Here is a 16,773-nt window from a genome sequence, read left to right as displayed (position 1 = left end):
TACTGGGCTGAAACACCACAAACCAGCGGCCGGACGCTCGGTGACTTTCGGCAACACCAGCGAAAGGAATGTAGAAGATACGATTAGAGGGGATGAACGAGCTGTGTGACGTCACGCCGCGGCATGGCAGGTAGAGCCTCGTCGGTCTCTTTCACGGAACGTCCGCGGGCGCTCCCGATTGGCTGACCGGTGACCCGCTCCAACCAATGAGCGGCCGGCTGGGCTCTTCCCATGAATGAGGAGTGTGTGTGGAATCGCTCAGAGCGTTAGGCGCTGCTCCTCGGGGAAACTTTGCTTCTTTACTGCACTTATACTAAGTAAGGGGGGGGGGAGGGGGTTATCATTGTCGATTCTTCCCCCCTCCCACGAGCGGCAGAGGAGATCCCCGGGGCAGATCTCTGCCGTAGGGGCAAAGGAGACACTTGGTTGATTGGCACTTTTCTCTCAAAGAGGATTCTCGCACAGGTGGATGGATGGCGCTGTCCGGCTGACCATGTCATGATCCTAGCCGCAAGCATGAAGGTGACGCGCTTCTGGGGGTGGGCTGCGCTCCTGCTCTGGACCCGGTATGAGCCTGTCAGTTCTCAGGCAGGTAGGTGAAACACGCGTCGTTGATCATCAGCCTGTGGGCATCGGAAGGGACAGCACCCAAATAAATAAATACGCGCGGGGCTGATTATCCCACGGCGAGAAGGGAAAGCCTCAAAAAAAAACAAAACAACTCTGGAATAAATCAGTGTCAGGGCTGTTTCTGGTTGAGCGAGGATCGCCTTTATATGTTTGGTTAAGTGCTTTTGAACCTGCTCTAGGGAGCAGAAAAACCTGTTCCGCCCGTGGGAGCGTTTTGGATTTATTGTTTTCGTAATTTGTTCAAGGTTTAGTGACCCCGCTGCTAGCGCTGAGAAGGTGTGTCTCCCAGCGTTGCCTAGTCTGCAGCCTCCAAACTCCCGATCAAAGAGCAACTCGCGGCAACACACTGCCTGCATCGGGCATGCCTTTTGATCATCGCGCTTGATTTAAAATTAGCTTCAGTGACTTAATCGATTAACAGTCAAATTTTAAAGAGTAACTGTTCGCATTTTCTAGGGCAAACAGATCAGCGTGTTTATTTGTTAGCTGTCATTTACCCTGTCATCCTTCTTTTCGCGCTGTGGCGTAAGTAGCGAAGCAGTTATGTCTCTGGCAAACAGAAATGAACAACAAATAAGGAAGTGAAGATAGTCGCTTTTTCAATTAAATGCCTATCAACACTCCCCCCCCCCCCCCCCCCCCACACACACACACTCTCTTACTTTCTAGGGTTCTTCAAATATTGAAACGGAAACATAACTTTAAAATTAAATCATAGCTAAAGAAAATCCTGAAAATGCAAGGAAGATATAAGAGCGGGTGAACGCTTTACTTTTCCAATTTCTCTTTCTCGAAACAAACCTTTAAACCCTAAGAAACAATGAATGCATTAAAAGGGAGACTTATCGGAGGGCCGGTCTCTTTTATATAAAATATCCTCGAAAGAGTTGCTTAGTAAAGTCATCGTCTAGACCCTACCATGGTGTTTTTAAGTGTTTCTGCCGTTCTCTTGTCGGTTGACCTGTACTCCCAGAGACACCTCGTTTGCAATCTGTAAATGCCAATTGACTATTTACAAAACCAGGAGGGTTTCTTTCAGCAATTTAGAAAATCAGCTTTTTTTTTTTTTAATTTCAAGGGGAAAAGACATGGTTGACTTTCTAGACAAACTCATCTCTTTTATCTGTATGCATCACTGATAGTGCTAAGGCAAAGTGCTGCTGCGCTGATCATCATCAGAAACCCGAACTAGAGCACAGCAGGGACGCAGTAAAATATGAAAGAACAGGATAAAATAAGGATTAATGACCTTGCATAGGGCATATTTTAAATGATGGACTTTCAAGGAATTAAAAAAAAATAGATTGACTATTTGAAATAGAGAAAAAGTAAAATGATGGAAAGAAAACATTTTCAGAGGGGAAAACGAATAGCTTGAACGAGAGACCCAAGAAAGGAGCAGGTTGATATTCTGAGGAACGCTGGTTTTTCACTCGGCATTACACACAAGTCTGCTTTTTCGGATAACCTGCTTCTGTATCTTGTTTTCTTGACCTTTTAATTGCATTTTAGATGGTTAGCGTTGCTATGATCAAGTCCTGTAAAAAGTTGCAGTAAGATGGCAATAATGAGGGTAATTTTGTTTCTAATGAATCTTGTTAGAAACTAGAGAAGAAGGGATGGAACTGATGATGGGGTCGGGCTCTTTTCTTTAAAAAAAAAAAAAAACAACACACACAGAGGAATGGAAGGAGAACAGACGGAACACAGTCCAGGAAAGTCTATTGTCCTTTCGATGTGTTTATTTTTCTGAATGTATCTGTTTCTTCGCGGCTAGGATTCGTACTTTGAGCAATTCTGTAATTATTGCATTGCCCAAGTCACTCCGAGAAGAAATACCTAAGATTCTCTGCTGCACTAGGACTCCTCCTTCTAAAGCATCAAAACGGGTGCCTTTAAAAGCAATTCCTGCTTTATTTGTATTTTGTTTCTCTTCTTACCACTCGATATATATATATATATATTTTTCTTTTAGACCTTTAGGATATACTTTTTTTTTTTTTTTTCTGTCATTGTAGCCCCAAACAGACTTGTTCCAGACGCAAGTCAAATTGTTGCTTATTTACTGGTGCTCCTGTGTCAGAAGTGATTATTGAATAGAAAGTTTATTCATGTTTGGCAGCCAGAAGACAACAAGCGGCTGAACCTCCTGGAATGACACAGAAGGAATGCAGGGGTGTGCGTGGGATTGGAGGGCAGGACTGGTCAATGGCAGTTTCGCACTGGCCACGATGTTAATTGCCTTCTATTGAGCTGCGGCCCTCCTGCCCTGTACCAAGAATGTTGCTGGTTGCAGAAGGCATTTTGTCCCTGGTATCTTGTCCCTACCTCTGTTTTAACACTGCAGTGCTATTACCAGGGGCTGATGTAATAAGGCGCGCTGAAGTTGGCGCAGATGTTTACTCCTGTTGCGGCGTGCATTTTTTTTTTTTTACCACAGTACGTTAACGCTAGTATTTAACGGAGGCTTTTAATTCCTAAAAAAAAAAAAAAAAATTACAAAAATGTGGGCTAAAAAGAAAGTGCGAAACCAGCACTAAAATTAGTGCGGGTGCATGCAAATCCCATGTAAAAGGAGGCATTAGCTCTTTCCCAGCAATGCAGAGTGGCGCGCTAAGGAAAGATAGCGGCAGACACACTTTCGTAACCATGGGAATGGAATCCCTGGGTCCGAGCAGGAGTAAACTCACATTTCTGGTAGCCATTTTGTTCTGTCCCTGGGTCCAGTGTGGTCGTGTGAATAACTTTGGCCACCAGATATGATTTTACTCCTCTGTGGACCCAGGAGTTTAATTTCCTGCTCTCACGGGGGGCACCTACAGCTGAATAGCACACTAGCCTTGTGCATTCCCACTTTGGCGTGCAACTCTAGATGCCTGTTGCATGTGAGCTTGGTGCTGTGCATCCCTTTTGGACCCATTCTCACATCCATTTTGGCAAGGAATGGCAAGTAAGAATAAAGCATAAGATCTCTAGGGAAAGCACCTATGGTACTTTAACAAAGCATAAGCTCTTGGGGCAGGGGCAGCTACTGCTGAGCAGAACACCAGCATGCACGCTGCTCAACTGCCTGCCCCCGAGAGCTTCCATTTTGTTCAGCTGCAGGGGCAAGACCCAGAGAGTTTTCACTGGAAATGTAACTCCTTCCTTGGTCTGAGGTGGAGTAAATTCACATTTCTGATGGTCAGTGTTTATTTTGTTGTTGTGTCCAGTGTGGTAGACACACACACTACCACACGGGCACAACAATGGCCACTAGAAATGGGAGTTAATTTTTACTCCACCTCAGATCTAGGAGTGACATTTCCAGCACTGTGCCAGCTGAAGAAATTTGAATTGCCCCAAACATATACATGCACATACACCTTCCTCCCCCAACACACATACATATACACATGAAGAAGGAAGAGGGTTGCAAAGTGGACAGTGTAAGGGAGAGAGTGAGAGTGTACACATGCACTCCCTACATCTCACCCCCCCCCCCCCCCCAGGACAGTGCCAATCTCACATGAAAGGCCATTGTGCCCACAGTGCCAATGTGTATTCAGCTGCATGAGTCTGCCCCATTGTGGCAAGGCAAGGCTAGTAAAAGTGAAGTGTAAACTCTCTATAGTGGCTACTTTCAGCTGAACAGTATGCACTGGCACCGTGGCACAATGGCCATGCATGCAAGACTGCATCGAGATTTGGGCATCATCTTGCATGCAAGACATGCCAAGTGAAATGAAAGAGTAAGCTCTCTGGAGAGGGCACTTACAGCCATTCAGTTTGCACTATATTTTGTGCCTTAGCATGCACTTTCACACTGTGCATCCTGTGTGGCTGAAGGTGTCTTCCCAAGAGAGCTTACCCTTTTGGTTCCACTTGGCAAACCTTGCCCAAATGACCTTGCATGTGAGATTGTGCTCAAGTTGAGATGCCTGGCATCAGTCTTGTAGGTGCAAACTTAGATTGTGAGCCCTTGGAGATAGGGAAGTACCCACAGTGCCTGAAAGTAAGCCGCTTTGAAGTGTCATGAAAGAAGATATGTACATTTTTTAAAAAGGCTGTTTTGGTTACACTTCCACTTTTTAGCACGTCCTTCCTACTCTTGTTTTTAAAGCACTCTTCTTCATTAATGTGGATTTTCAGGCTAAAACCTTTTGCATGTTTCCCCCCCACCCCCCTTGATTTGGATCTCGTTGGGTTATTGCATTCCATGGTAATACTTGTATCTATTGTGTACATTAATCAAATATCCGGGCTAAAATGTATTTCCTGTTTTTAGGGTGAGTTTTATTACATTAGACACGCTGTTCATTTGTAATGTCTCTTTATCCACCTCTGGGTCTCTGATTCTTATATCTTTAGGGGTCAGCACTGGGGATGTAGTAACTGGATTGGGTTAAATATGTAAGGAGGTGATTGATAATGAGACACGAGCAGGTACATAAGATTAGATCAGCTTTTCCGACACCCCCCCCCCCCCCCCCCCCCCCCCCCCCAGTTTTTGTTGAGCTTAGCGCTTGCAGGATTGATAGGGCTGGAAGCTGAGGCAGTAGTGGCCGCAGAGCCTTCTCTAGTGTCACCCAGTTGGGAGAAGGAACAAGACTGCCAGGCAAGGAAGAACTCATACCAAATGTTTTTTGTTTGTTTGTTGTGTTTTTGTGGTGGTATTTTTTTTTATTTTTTTATAAGAGGTAAAAAACCCAAATCCTTAAATATAAAAACAAATGTTTTTGGTGTTGCTCTGTTTCTGTCTCCAGAATGATTATGCTTTTTTTATTTTTCCGTGAACAGCATCTGGTAGTGTGGCAAGGAAGCTTTCATCTGCAGGCTCCATGACTATTTCAGGAGCCCTCCTATAGCTGAATAGGATGCAGCTTTCTAAGAGCTGCTTATAGTAAATTTTCTTTGACCTCCACTGGAATGTCACTGTAAGAGCAGTACGGGGCTCGCCCTGCATCCTGGGGCTGGAAATACTGATGGAAATGTAGCTTGTTGTTCAGTAGGTTTTCACATCTGTATGGTTATAGATGGGTGAGCCTGATGTGGGTGCCTGTTAATTCTTAAAATAGTGGCCATATAGATAGATATAACATAACAGGATAGAAGTCAACATCAACATGGTTTTAGCATAGGGAAGTCTTGCTTTACCAATCTTTTATAATATTTTAAAGGTGTAAATTAAACATGTAGATAAAGGAAAGATGGCTAATATGGACTATTTGGATTTTCGGAAGGCATTTGACAAAATCCTTTGGGGAAAATTAAAAAGTCATGGGATAGGAGGCAGTGTCCCTTTTCTAGATTGGTGACCGGTTAAACGTCAGGAACTAGGACTAAATGGACAGTTTCTCAACTGGACAAAGGTCATTAGTGGAGTAGCATAAGAATCTGTACTGGAACCTGTGCTGTTAACATATTCATAAATGATCTGGAAAAAGGAACAAATGAGGTGATAAGATCTGCAGATGACCCAAAATTATTCAAAGTTGTTAAAATGGCAGTGGATTGTGAGGAAATGCAGACGGATGTTGTGAGACTAGGAGACTGGGCATGTGAATGGTAGACGAAAATGAACACGGAGAAGTGCAAAGTGATGCATATAAGAAAAAATAATCCCAACTGCAGGTACACGATGCTGGGTTCTGCATTGGGAATCACCACCCAGGAGAAGGATCTTTTTGAATCCTTGTGGACAATATGTTGAAATCATCAGCTCAGTGTGAGGCAACAGGCAAAAAGGCAAATTGAATGTAATGAACTGAGAACAAAATGGAAAAATATCATATTGCCTCTGAACTGATCCATGGTGTGACCGCACCTTGAGTATTGTGTGTGTGTGTGTGTGTGTGGTCTGATTGCCTCACTAAAAAAAGAATATCGGAATTAGGAAGATGTAGAGGAAGGTGACAAAAATGTAACAGGGATAGAACTTCTCCGCTATGATGAATGGCTACACAGCTTGGAAAAGAAAGGGCTGAGAGAGAACATGATAGAAGCAGGGCCAGTGGAAGCACTAGGCGGACTAGGTGGTCACCTAGAGTGCCACTAGTGTGGGCATGGTGACGGCATGGCTTCTCCTTCCCGCCCACATGGCCTGGAAGAGGAAGTGGTGGGTCCGTGTGGGTAGGAAGAAAGAGAGTGACCATGCAATCGTGGCAGGAAGCAGAGGAAAGAACACCCCTCGTGCCGTGGCAGGAAGAGGAAACCGGCCCCAGGCCTGCCTGGTGTGGGAGCACAAGAGGAGTGCACCATTCCACCCCCCCTGCCTGCTGGACTTCTGCTTCTGATGGGGAAGGTAGAGGCAGTGAGCATATCCGTGTATATATGTGTGTGAGAGTATGTCTCTTTGTGAGTGTGTATGAGATCATATTCTGTGATTCAATGTGTGTGTATGAGAGAGAGGAGAAAGACTGAGCAATAACCCCTCTCCCTCGCTAATCCACGACAATCTCAGGGCATCTGGAAATCAAAAGATACTGGGTATGGACAGCATGGTTCTTTTGGGGTTTGTTTTTTTTAAGTTTTGAGTGGTGTATGTATCTGCTGTTTTGAAATATTTTATTGGAAAATGTATGAGTTTTATGTTGTTCTATTTGTCAGCTGTTTGAAATATTCTTTTTATTAGTATGATTTTGCTTCTATTGATTTATATGTCCTGATTTTATTGTTTGGTGTTTTATGAAGAATTGTAATATTTCTGTTTTTCCATTGTTGCACTGCATACATAGTCTGGCTTGTTGTGGTTTACATTTCAGTTTTTGTCTGCACGTTTTTATTACTACTTTATGGTCACTTTATTCTGCATTTGGTGAGAGTCTGTTTGTATTTTGCATATCTGACCAAGTTAACATATTCTGCTAGTGTGTAGGTTCTGAGGTGTAGAGATCTATAGCTACTTGGGTTTTTCTGTTTTTCTAATAGATGTATTGGCGTTTTAGGGCCTGGTGTTGCAGTGTTGTTTTCTCATAAATAGGGTTGTTAGGGTTTTGATGCTGACAGTTGTTGCAGTTTTGATATGAGAAATTTACTATATGAAATTGCAATTCATTTTACTTGTGGCTTTTTGAGGGCCAAGCCCATATCCAACACACAATACAATAGACCTAAGACCAATCCCAAGGGTCATTTTTTTTTTTTTTTACTTATTTTGCAGGGTTTTACAGCATTGCATGTAAATATAATATACATGTTATAAGTAATATGTTTACCTCAGAAGACCTGTATTTTAAATGTTCTTGTTCATGTAAAATCTATTATAAATGCATGATTTTTAAAAGTGTGTGGGGAGGGTATGATGGGGGTGGAGCAGCAGGCTGTAAGTTTCGCTTAGGGAGCCTAATACCCTTGCATTGTCCCTGGATAGAAATTTATAAAATCATGAATGGCATGGAATGGGTAAATAAAAGACAGTTATTTACCCTGTCAAGTAATACTAAAACAAGGGACACTCCATGAAAACTAACAACCAGCTGTGCAATCTGTTGCCAGAGGACGTGGTGAAGGTGACTAGCATAGCAGGTTTAAAAGAAGTTTGAACAAGTTCCTGGAGGAGAAGTCCATAAAACATTATTAGCGAGTTAGACTAGAGTTTGTTATTGTAATTCCTGGAAGTCAATAACGAGAAATAGATCTTCTTTTTGGCATCTGCTGGGTTCTTGTGACCTGGACTGGGTACTGGATGGACCTTGCTCTGACCAAGCTTGGCATTTCTTATGTTCTCACCACCATTTCCCAAAATTCAAAGGAGCTCCTGCTGTCTTTCTTCACCAGTTATTCTTTCTCTTAGTTCTCCTTTTCTGAAACTTTTTTTTTTTTTTTAAGTATGTGGCACAAGTAACTGGTGTCCTGCAGTAGGACTGATTTCACCTGTCAGAGCTGAGGAGCTAAAAAGAAACAGAGAAAGGCAGGTTACACCTGTTCTAAACACCATGAAAGGAAATGCTTCAGGCTCTGGGAAATGTGTGGGATCATAGTAGTGCTATCCAAGTCCTGGCTTGCTTTGGATAACTTGCCTGCACCATTCATGAAAGCAAACCTGCTCGGGAAGTCTTCTAGATCCATTCTGAAAATCGCCACATGGAATCTCTGTACCAGAAGAGCAGGGCCATTTTAATTTATTTATAACCAACAAAAATCCTGTGTGTGTGTGTGTGTGTGTGTGTGTGTGTGTGTGTGTGTGTGTGTGTGTGTCCCCTAAACAGTAGAATAGCAGGGGGCGCTGCAGGGCAGGATTGCAGTCCATTGGCAGAGGTCTGTGGTGTCTGAGTTTTGAAATAGTGGGGGAACAGGAGTGGAGAATTCAGCCCATTGATCCAGTAATGATTACTCAGTATTTCATCAGTTTGGGGTTAGGAGTGTCTTAATGTGTTTTGTTCTCATTAGGTGAGTCACAGTTCATTGTTGTTTCCTCATTCACCTGCCCACATCTGAGGAGGATGAGGGTCTGTGGGCAGGTGGGGGGGGGGGGGGGGGGGGTGCTGAGGCCACACAATGGATGCTTGGAGCAGTCCCACAGATGATTTCCTATGAGTTATCTTGGTCCCCACTGCTAAGAAAGCCCCCAGGGACAAGCACTTCAGATTGCAGGGGAGTGGAGGGGCGGGGAGCGATCCTAGCACAATGGGGAAGGCTGGAGTTCAGGAGTTCAAGTGATTATACACAGCATTGGAATTTCAAACCCGCTTAAAAAAGGCAAGAAGAACTTGTAGAGAGCAGGGGTGGGCAATTCCAGTCCTCCAGGGCTGTAAACCAGTCGGGTTTTCAGGATATCCCTAATGGATATTGCATGCAGATCTATTTCATGCATATTCATTACGGATATCCTGAAAACCCGACTGGTTTGCAGCCCTCGAGGACCAGAACTGCCCATCCCTGGGGTAAAGCATGTGCAGATGGTTAGGGAGAGCTGCAGCCTGCTGTGATCACAGCCGCAGGTCAGTTAGTTTGGGAGCAGAACGTGGAAGGACCCCCCCCCCCACCCCCAGTATAAGGGGGAGGCAGAGTCGCAGTTTGGTGATAAGCACCTCTTAACCAGAAACCAACTTTAGCCTGTCAAAGAGCGGGGAAAGGAAAAGGAGGAGCAAAGAGCAAACTCCAGGAGTAAGAGCCCTGGAGAATCCGTGAGGCTTTGGTTCTTCTCCTGCCCCCCCTCCCTGGGCGGGCTGTTAACTGAAGGGCACAGTCCAGGAAAACAGGCCAGTGAAACTGAAAACAACTCTGAAAAAGGATTAGAGACAAACAAGTTTTGCAGTGCTGGAGCACTGGGTTTGATTTTTCTAGCACCTCTTGCACTCAGGTCTCTCCTAACAGGTGCAGTGGGTGTGATCTACTGAAACTATTTCTCCCCTGCTGTGATTTACTGCACATTCCTCCTTCCTTGTAACAAAATAACCCTTTCAGCACTCACCACCGTCCAAACACCAAATGTAGGTCTTTTATACTAGCATTAGGTAGGCTTAAATATTTATATTAATCAACAAAACAGATGCAGCAGTGCAAGCTTCCCTCACTCTCTCACACTGCCCCACCACAGCACAGGTACAGCACGGGCAGCAGCAGTGCAAGTCTCTCTCTCTCTCTCTCCCCACCACAGCACGGGCAGCAAGCTTCCCTCGCTCTCTCTCTCTCATACACACACACACTCACTGCCCCACCACAGCACGGGCAGCAAGCTTCCCTCTCTCTCTCTCACACACACTCACTGCCCCACCACAGCACGGGCAGTAAGCTTCCCTCGCTCTCTCTCACACACACACACACACACACACACACACTCACTGCCCCACCACAGCACGGGCAGCAAGCTTCCCTCGTGCTCTCTCTCTCTCACACACACACACATTGCCACACTATAGCACGGGCAGCAGCAGTGCAAGCTTCCCTCACTCTCACACACACATACTGCCCCACCACAGCACGGGCAGCAGCAGTGCAAGCTTCCCTCACTCACACACACACACACACACACACACACACACACACTGCCCCACCACAGCACGGGCAGCAGCAGTGCAAGCTTCCCTCACACACACACACTGCCCCCCCCTCCCCCACAGTGTAAGTACAGCATGAACAGAGATAGCGCAAGCTTCCCCCACATACAAACGCACACAAACGTTGCCCCACCATAAGAAACTAAGATGGGAAGATAGCAATGGTAACTTGGGCACAGGGAAACTATTAACTTTATTAAATTCACTGTATGTGTTTGGCACAGTATAACCTATTGTCTCTTTGCCAAAAAACCCAACTACTACTACTCCATTAGAGTGTGTAAATAAACACCAGAGGTGGAATGCGCTCTTCTTACGAAACCTGCAGCTTAGGCAGTAAACACCATGAGGAAATCCTTTGGTTGAAATTATGCCGCACCCTTCCACCTGGGGAAAGAGCAAAGAACTATTAAACTTGGTGCCCACGAGGCCCCTGTAGCTTTCCACAATGGAAAAGCACTTGATCCTCTGGGGTCCAGGGCAGAAATGAAGGATTGGGCCCAGGCAGTACCTCAGTGACATTACTCAGCTTCACCAAAGGGGCCTCTTGTGGTGCTGGGGCCCTCGACAATTGCACTGCCCAAAAGTCCAAATGTGAGCTGCCTAGGGCTTGCAGAGGAGAAGGGGCTGAAGGGAAGACCAGGGAAGGTGTGAATGATGATAAAAAAAAAAAAGGATTAGTTTTAAGAAGCTGTTGTAAAATCATTTGTGCTGTGTTGTCAGAAGCTCCCTCTTCATCTGCAGTAATCCAGGCTTTCTGAGAGATCCCTTCTCCTGACAGAAACCCGAATAATGGGCCCTGCATAGGATTTCCATCTGTCCAAATTTCCTCAGGATGGTATGGATATTTGGGGGAACATCCAGGAGGGCTCGGATGTCCAGAAAATATCGAGATTTTAGCCCTTTGGCCAATCCTGTGCCATCCCATGGCCTGCCACCTTAGCTATTATCCACCTCGCTCCTCCTCCCGCCCAGCTCCAGCGCCTTCAGCTAGGTGAATGCTGGCCTTGGTGGCAGGAACATCATTCACGTAACTGAAGGCACCAGAGTTGGGTGGGAGGAGGAGCAGGTCAGATAGAGATACCTGGCAAGTTCTGAAAAAGAGGCGCCCTGGGAGTAGCAGGCAGGCAGGAAGCCCCAAGGCCTGTCAGCTGAAGGTATGAGCAGGGAAAAGCAGCAGGGAGGGGAGAAGGAAAGGAAAGTGGGGTGGAGGGGGGTAAGTAAAATGCAGTGGAGTGGGGGAGGGAAGGGGATGGGAAGGGGGGGGACGACTCGCTCAGCCACACATGCCTGCAAACCTGCCACTCCCATAGCCACACACAGCGCTCCTCCAACCCTGAAGCCGCCTCCCCCAACCACACACACACTCGATCACCCCCCCCCCCCCCCAATAATTATTGTGTGGATGAAGGAGGACATCATCAGCAAAGGTCTTACTTGGCACCTCCAAGAGTTTGGAGTTTTCATAGCTGAAAGCTGGCAACCCTAGCCTTGCAATGGGGGGGTCATGCAAGCTTCAATATAAGAGCACAAGTTGTGAGCATGTAGCCAAATTGTAGGCAGAACAGTAGGAGGAAAAACCCTACTTTTATGTAGTGTTGCAAAACTCCAGAAATCGTGTAAATTGCCACTTGATCAGAGGCTGAGGTATGAATAGGAGCAGAAAGCTACTGCAGGCCCCGTTGTCATAGAGACAGTGAGTGCCCCAAGAGAGAGGCTCTTTGACACATGGACAGGAACAAAAGGAGCTGGGAGTTCTTAGTGAAATGTTTTATAACTCCTGGCTGCTCCTCCCTGGGCTGAGCCCTGTCCAGTGCCTCTCTCTGCGTTGCACAGGGGCTTTTCTGTCCTACCATGCACTGCCCCAGGACTGCTGAAACCCCATTCCCGGGTGGGAAGAAACAGGCTGGAGTGGGGTGAGGACAGCCAGTGCCAGGGCAAGGAATCTCTTAGAAGTAGAACGGCTATACATCAGTTTAAATAGTAAACATTGGCTGCTGAAATTCTGCCACCCTACTTCAACTTGCTTCTCTTCTCCCCAATATCCTCTTTGTCCCTCTCCCGCCCCTCCTCCCACACACATCCCAATAGGAATGAAAACTTGAACTTTACAATGTGCCCATTCCATTCATGGGACAACCCTCCCCCCCAACATGGATACATATGTGTGTATGCGTGTATAATATGATACACCTGGAGATAGCTCCTGATTGTCGGTGTGTGTAACGTGCTTCATAACAAATAAGAACTTAAGAAATTGCCATGCTGGGTCAGATCAAGGGTCCATCAAGTCCAGCATCCTGTTTCCAACAGAGGCCAATCCAGGCCACAAGAACCTGGCAATTACCCAAACCCTAAGTAGATCCCATGCCACTGATGCAATTAATAGCAGTGGCTATTCCCTAACAGGCTGAATCAGTACAGCGTCGAAAACGCGCGTCCAATGGTGGGTTAACAGTGTGCTCCGGTGAAGCGTACTGTACTGTATCGGTGCTAATTTCTGAAAGTAAAATGTGCGGCTTGGCTGCACATTTTGCTTTCTGAATCGCGCAGGAATACCTAATAGGGCCATCAACATGCATTTGCATGTTGCGGGCGCTATTAGGTTCGGGGGGGGGGGGTGGATGCGCGTTTTTGTTATTCAGTAAGCGCCTGCAACATGCAATTAATAGCAGTGGCTATTCTCTAACAGGCCGATACAGTAGAGTGAGCTCCAGTGGAGCGCACTGTTAACCCGCCATTGGACACGTGTTTTTGACGCGCTATTACCCCGTAAGGGTTTGAGAACAGACGCTGGCAAAATTGAGCGTCGGCTGTCAAACCCGCTGACAGCCGCCACTTCTGTCCAAAAAGAGGCGCTAGGGACGCGCTAGTGTCCCTAGCACCTGTTTTTGCCGCGGGCCCTCATTTGAATACAGAATTGCGCGCACAGGAGAGTGGCCTGTGCGCGTGCCGAGAGAGCGCTCTCCTGCGACTTTTACTGTATTGGCCTGTAAGTAACTTGATTAATAGCACTTAATGGACTTCTCCTCCAAGAACTTATCCAGACCTTTTTAAACCCAGCTACACTAACTGCACTAACAACATCCTCTGGCAACAAATTCCATAGCTTAAGTGTGTGTTGAGTGAAAGAACTTTCTCCAATTAGGTTTAAATGTGCTACATGCTAACTTCATGGAGGTCCGTCCCCCCCAGTCCTTCTATTATCCGAAAGTTTAAATAACTGATTCATATTTACCCGTTCTAGACCTCTCATGATTTTAAAGTCTTCAGCCGTCTCTTCTCCGAGCTGAACAGCCCTATCCTCTTTAGTCTTTCCTCATAGGGGAGCTGTTCCATCCCCTTTATCATGTTGGTCGCCCTTCTCTGTACCTTCTCCATCGCAACTATATCTTTTTTTGAGATGCGGTGTCCAGTACTGTACACAGTACTCAAGGTGTGGTCTCATCATGGAGCGATACAGAGGCATTATGACATTTTCAGTTTTATTCGCCATTCCCTTCCTAATAATTCCCAACATTCTGTTTGCTTTTTTTGACTGCCGCAGCACACTGAGCCGACCAATTTCAACATATTATCCATTATGATGCCTAATATCATGTAACTACAGCATGGGTTATTTTTCCTTATATGCACCACCTTGCACTTGTCCACATTTAAATCTCCTTCACCTCTCTGTCACACAGCTGGGGGGTGATGTAACTCATGATTGTTGATCCAAAGCTGGAGCTGTAAGCGGCCCTGGATCATTCCAAGCAGTAGTGGTAAGTGGCTTTGCTGAGTGCCAAGATTCCTACCACGGGCAGGGGGGCAGCGCTCTTATCTCCGTCCCAGCACACTTTCTGCACTGATACAAAGACCCTATTTACCTTCCCTCAGCCATGATGAAGTCATGTCTGGTTCTGTGACTGACTTCTGTCCCCAGGCTGCTTCTGCTGCGGGCCTTTTGACCAGAGCCTTGGGCTCTGTGAAGTATGAACAGGTAAACTGCTATTAGCAGGAATTTAATAAAGAAAGCCACACCTTCTAGATGTGTGTGTGTGTGTGTGTGTATATATAATTCTAATTAAGAAAATATCACATTATATCAAAAGCGAGAGCAGACAGGGCAGGGGTGTAGAGGAGACAGACGGTCCTGTTCTGGACTCCTTAAACATAAAAACCTATGCCCTTTGGAAGCATTTTAATTTGGCTCATCTTGGTGTGAGAGGAGGGGTGCATCGAGCAGTACGAAGCCCCTGCTTGTGTAAGGTGAAGAGGGGGGGGGGAGCTCTGGGGATGACAACTCCTGCCAGTGTGGGACAAGAGAGCTTTTTGGATTGTATTTCCCTTTCCATCCTCGGCAATTTTGCCTCATGCTTTGTGTGTTTTGTTGGAGTCTCTGGAATACCTACCTGGGGAGAGTCCATTTGGTGCATCGGAGTCTCCAACAAGAATCAGATCTCCAGTAAAATCCCTGAATAATCTACAAAGCTGAGCTAGGAAAGTCCTTTTGAAGAATACCCAGGAACATTCATTCTCCCAGTAATAGGGTGCAGGCAAGGTCATCCCCTGGGGTAAGAGGCATATTGCTCCTCTTTCTGGAGCAGAAACAATGGAAGTAAGTGTGTTTGGGTGTCTTTTTTTTTTTTTTCTTCTTGGTAAGGGGGGGGGGGGGAGTTGGTGACAACTGCAGATACAGCAAACTCTTCATCGGACCCTTGAAGGCTCCTTCCAACCCCCTTTTTCATTTTTCTGCCATAGAAAGCTGCTGCTTTTTCCAGCAGGGTCTGGAAAACAGATAAGTTAAAGAGCAGAGGGAGCCTGCATCCTGCTGCTGGGACAATGAGCTGCCTGTGTCCCCCCTCCAGCCCTCACTGAGGCCTTTTGTGTCCCGTGCAAAGAAGGACCCCATTATTTCTCAGTGCGTCAGGGGGCCAGCCCCCGCAGTTCTGACATTTGACCTTTTAGGGCTCTGCCAGAAAAGGAGAAAAGTTAAATTAGGGGAATTCTTTTTTTTTTTTTTTTGTCATAATTATTAACAACTAAGAAAAAACGAGTTTGGTAAACGTGTATTGTTCTGAGCTGCATTTGCAGAATACAGTTTTCTTGTTTTTTATTTTTCTTGCTTTGGTATTTTGCATGGGATATGAATTTATCCCAGAGTGGCTTTTGGTTGGAGGTTGACGGGGCAGCCTTCACACGGGTTATAACCTGAGACCTGCCTGCCTTATCAGAAAGGGGTATGAAGGGCCGCCGAGTGAGGAATAAAGGAAGCACCCTGGGCAGACTTAGGATAGGGGCGCTGTTGGCCTGGAAGTTGTGTTTCCCACCGTGGGGCCCTTAAGTGTTGGTGCGCCCTGCATGCATGTGCACCAAGGGAGACCCAGGAGAAGGGCAACAAGCAGCGTCTCATGTGTGTTGGTGGCATTCGGGGGTAAGTGTGGCCGCTGTGGGATGCCATTACACCCCACAAGCTCTATGCAAAACATGAGGGCAAGAGCAGACTAGAGAAGAGAAGGACTCCAGCCTCTGCTTCGCCCAGCTCCTCCCTTCCCATACTCTGCAGGCTGCCTGGTAGAGGAGATGCCAGAACAGGAATAGGACAGGGCTGACTTCTGCTCAGTGAGATTCCTTGTGCGCCTATCGCTAGGGAGGGGGGAAGAGGAGACAGAAGTTTGATGTATGCACCTTCCCCAATCTCAAGGTCACAACTCAAAAAAAGGTTCCCAGGTACGGCAGAGAGTTGACTGGTTGGGGGAAGGAGGCTGTAGGGAGGGTTTGCTGTTTTCACACTACATACAAACACCGTGCACTGGAAATGTAACTGGGCCTGGCAGCAGCATCAGAAGTGGACAAGAGCTGATCCTGTTCAGAGAAAGGAAAAATAAAAAAAGAGATTAGTTTTCTACCCCAACCAGCTGTGAAGGAGAAAAGTCCAGCTGACGAGACATGTTGTACTTGTGGCAAAGAGAGAAATCAAGCGAGAGATTAAGCAAGTGAAGAGAGTGTTTAGAAATTGTGTGAGTCAGCCAGGTGTATGAGAGAGAGAGAGAGAGAGAGGAGCCTGGTGCAAAGAGCTTTAGCTAAGAGGAGCCACAGGCCTAGGAGTGAGGTTGTTGCTGTGCAAGTCCTGGGTGCCAGTGCTGTCATGGTATGGCAGACTTGCTATACAGGTTCGGAG

The 16,773-nt window shown here is 46.3% G+C and overlaps 1 protein-coding gene across 1 annotated transcript in view; it reads left to right on the top strand.

The window, feature by feature from the left end:
• Positions 1-270: 270 nt before the first annotated feature.
• ERBB3 (erb-b2 receptor tyrosine kinase 3) overlaps positions 271-16,773 on the top strand; it is a 202,624-nt gene continuing 186,121 nt past the window's right edge. Inside the window, exon 1 of the mRNA XM_029594738.1 lies at positions 271-592. Coding sequence (XP_029450598.1) covers positions 499-592 — 94 coding nt within the window. The 5' untranslated portion in view covers positions 271-498. The remainder of the gene's footprint in view (positions 593-16,773) is intronic.

The sequence above is a fragment of the Rhinatrema bivittatum genome, chromosome 3, assembly GCF_901001135.1.
Source record: "Rhinatrema bivittatum chromosome 3, aRhiBiv1.1, whole genome shotgun sequence".
Taxonomy (NCBI): Eukaryota; Metazoa; Chordata; class Amphibia; order Gymnophiona; family Rhinatrematidae; genus Rhinatrema; species Rhinatrema bivittatum.
Note: the sequence above shows the minus strand (reverse complement) of the source record. Positions and strands in the feature narration are given on the sequence as shown.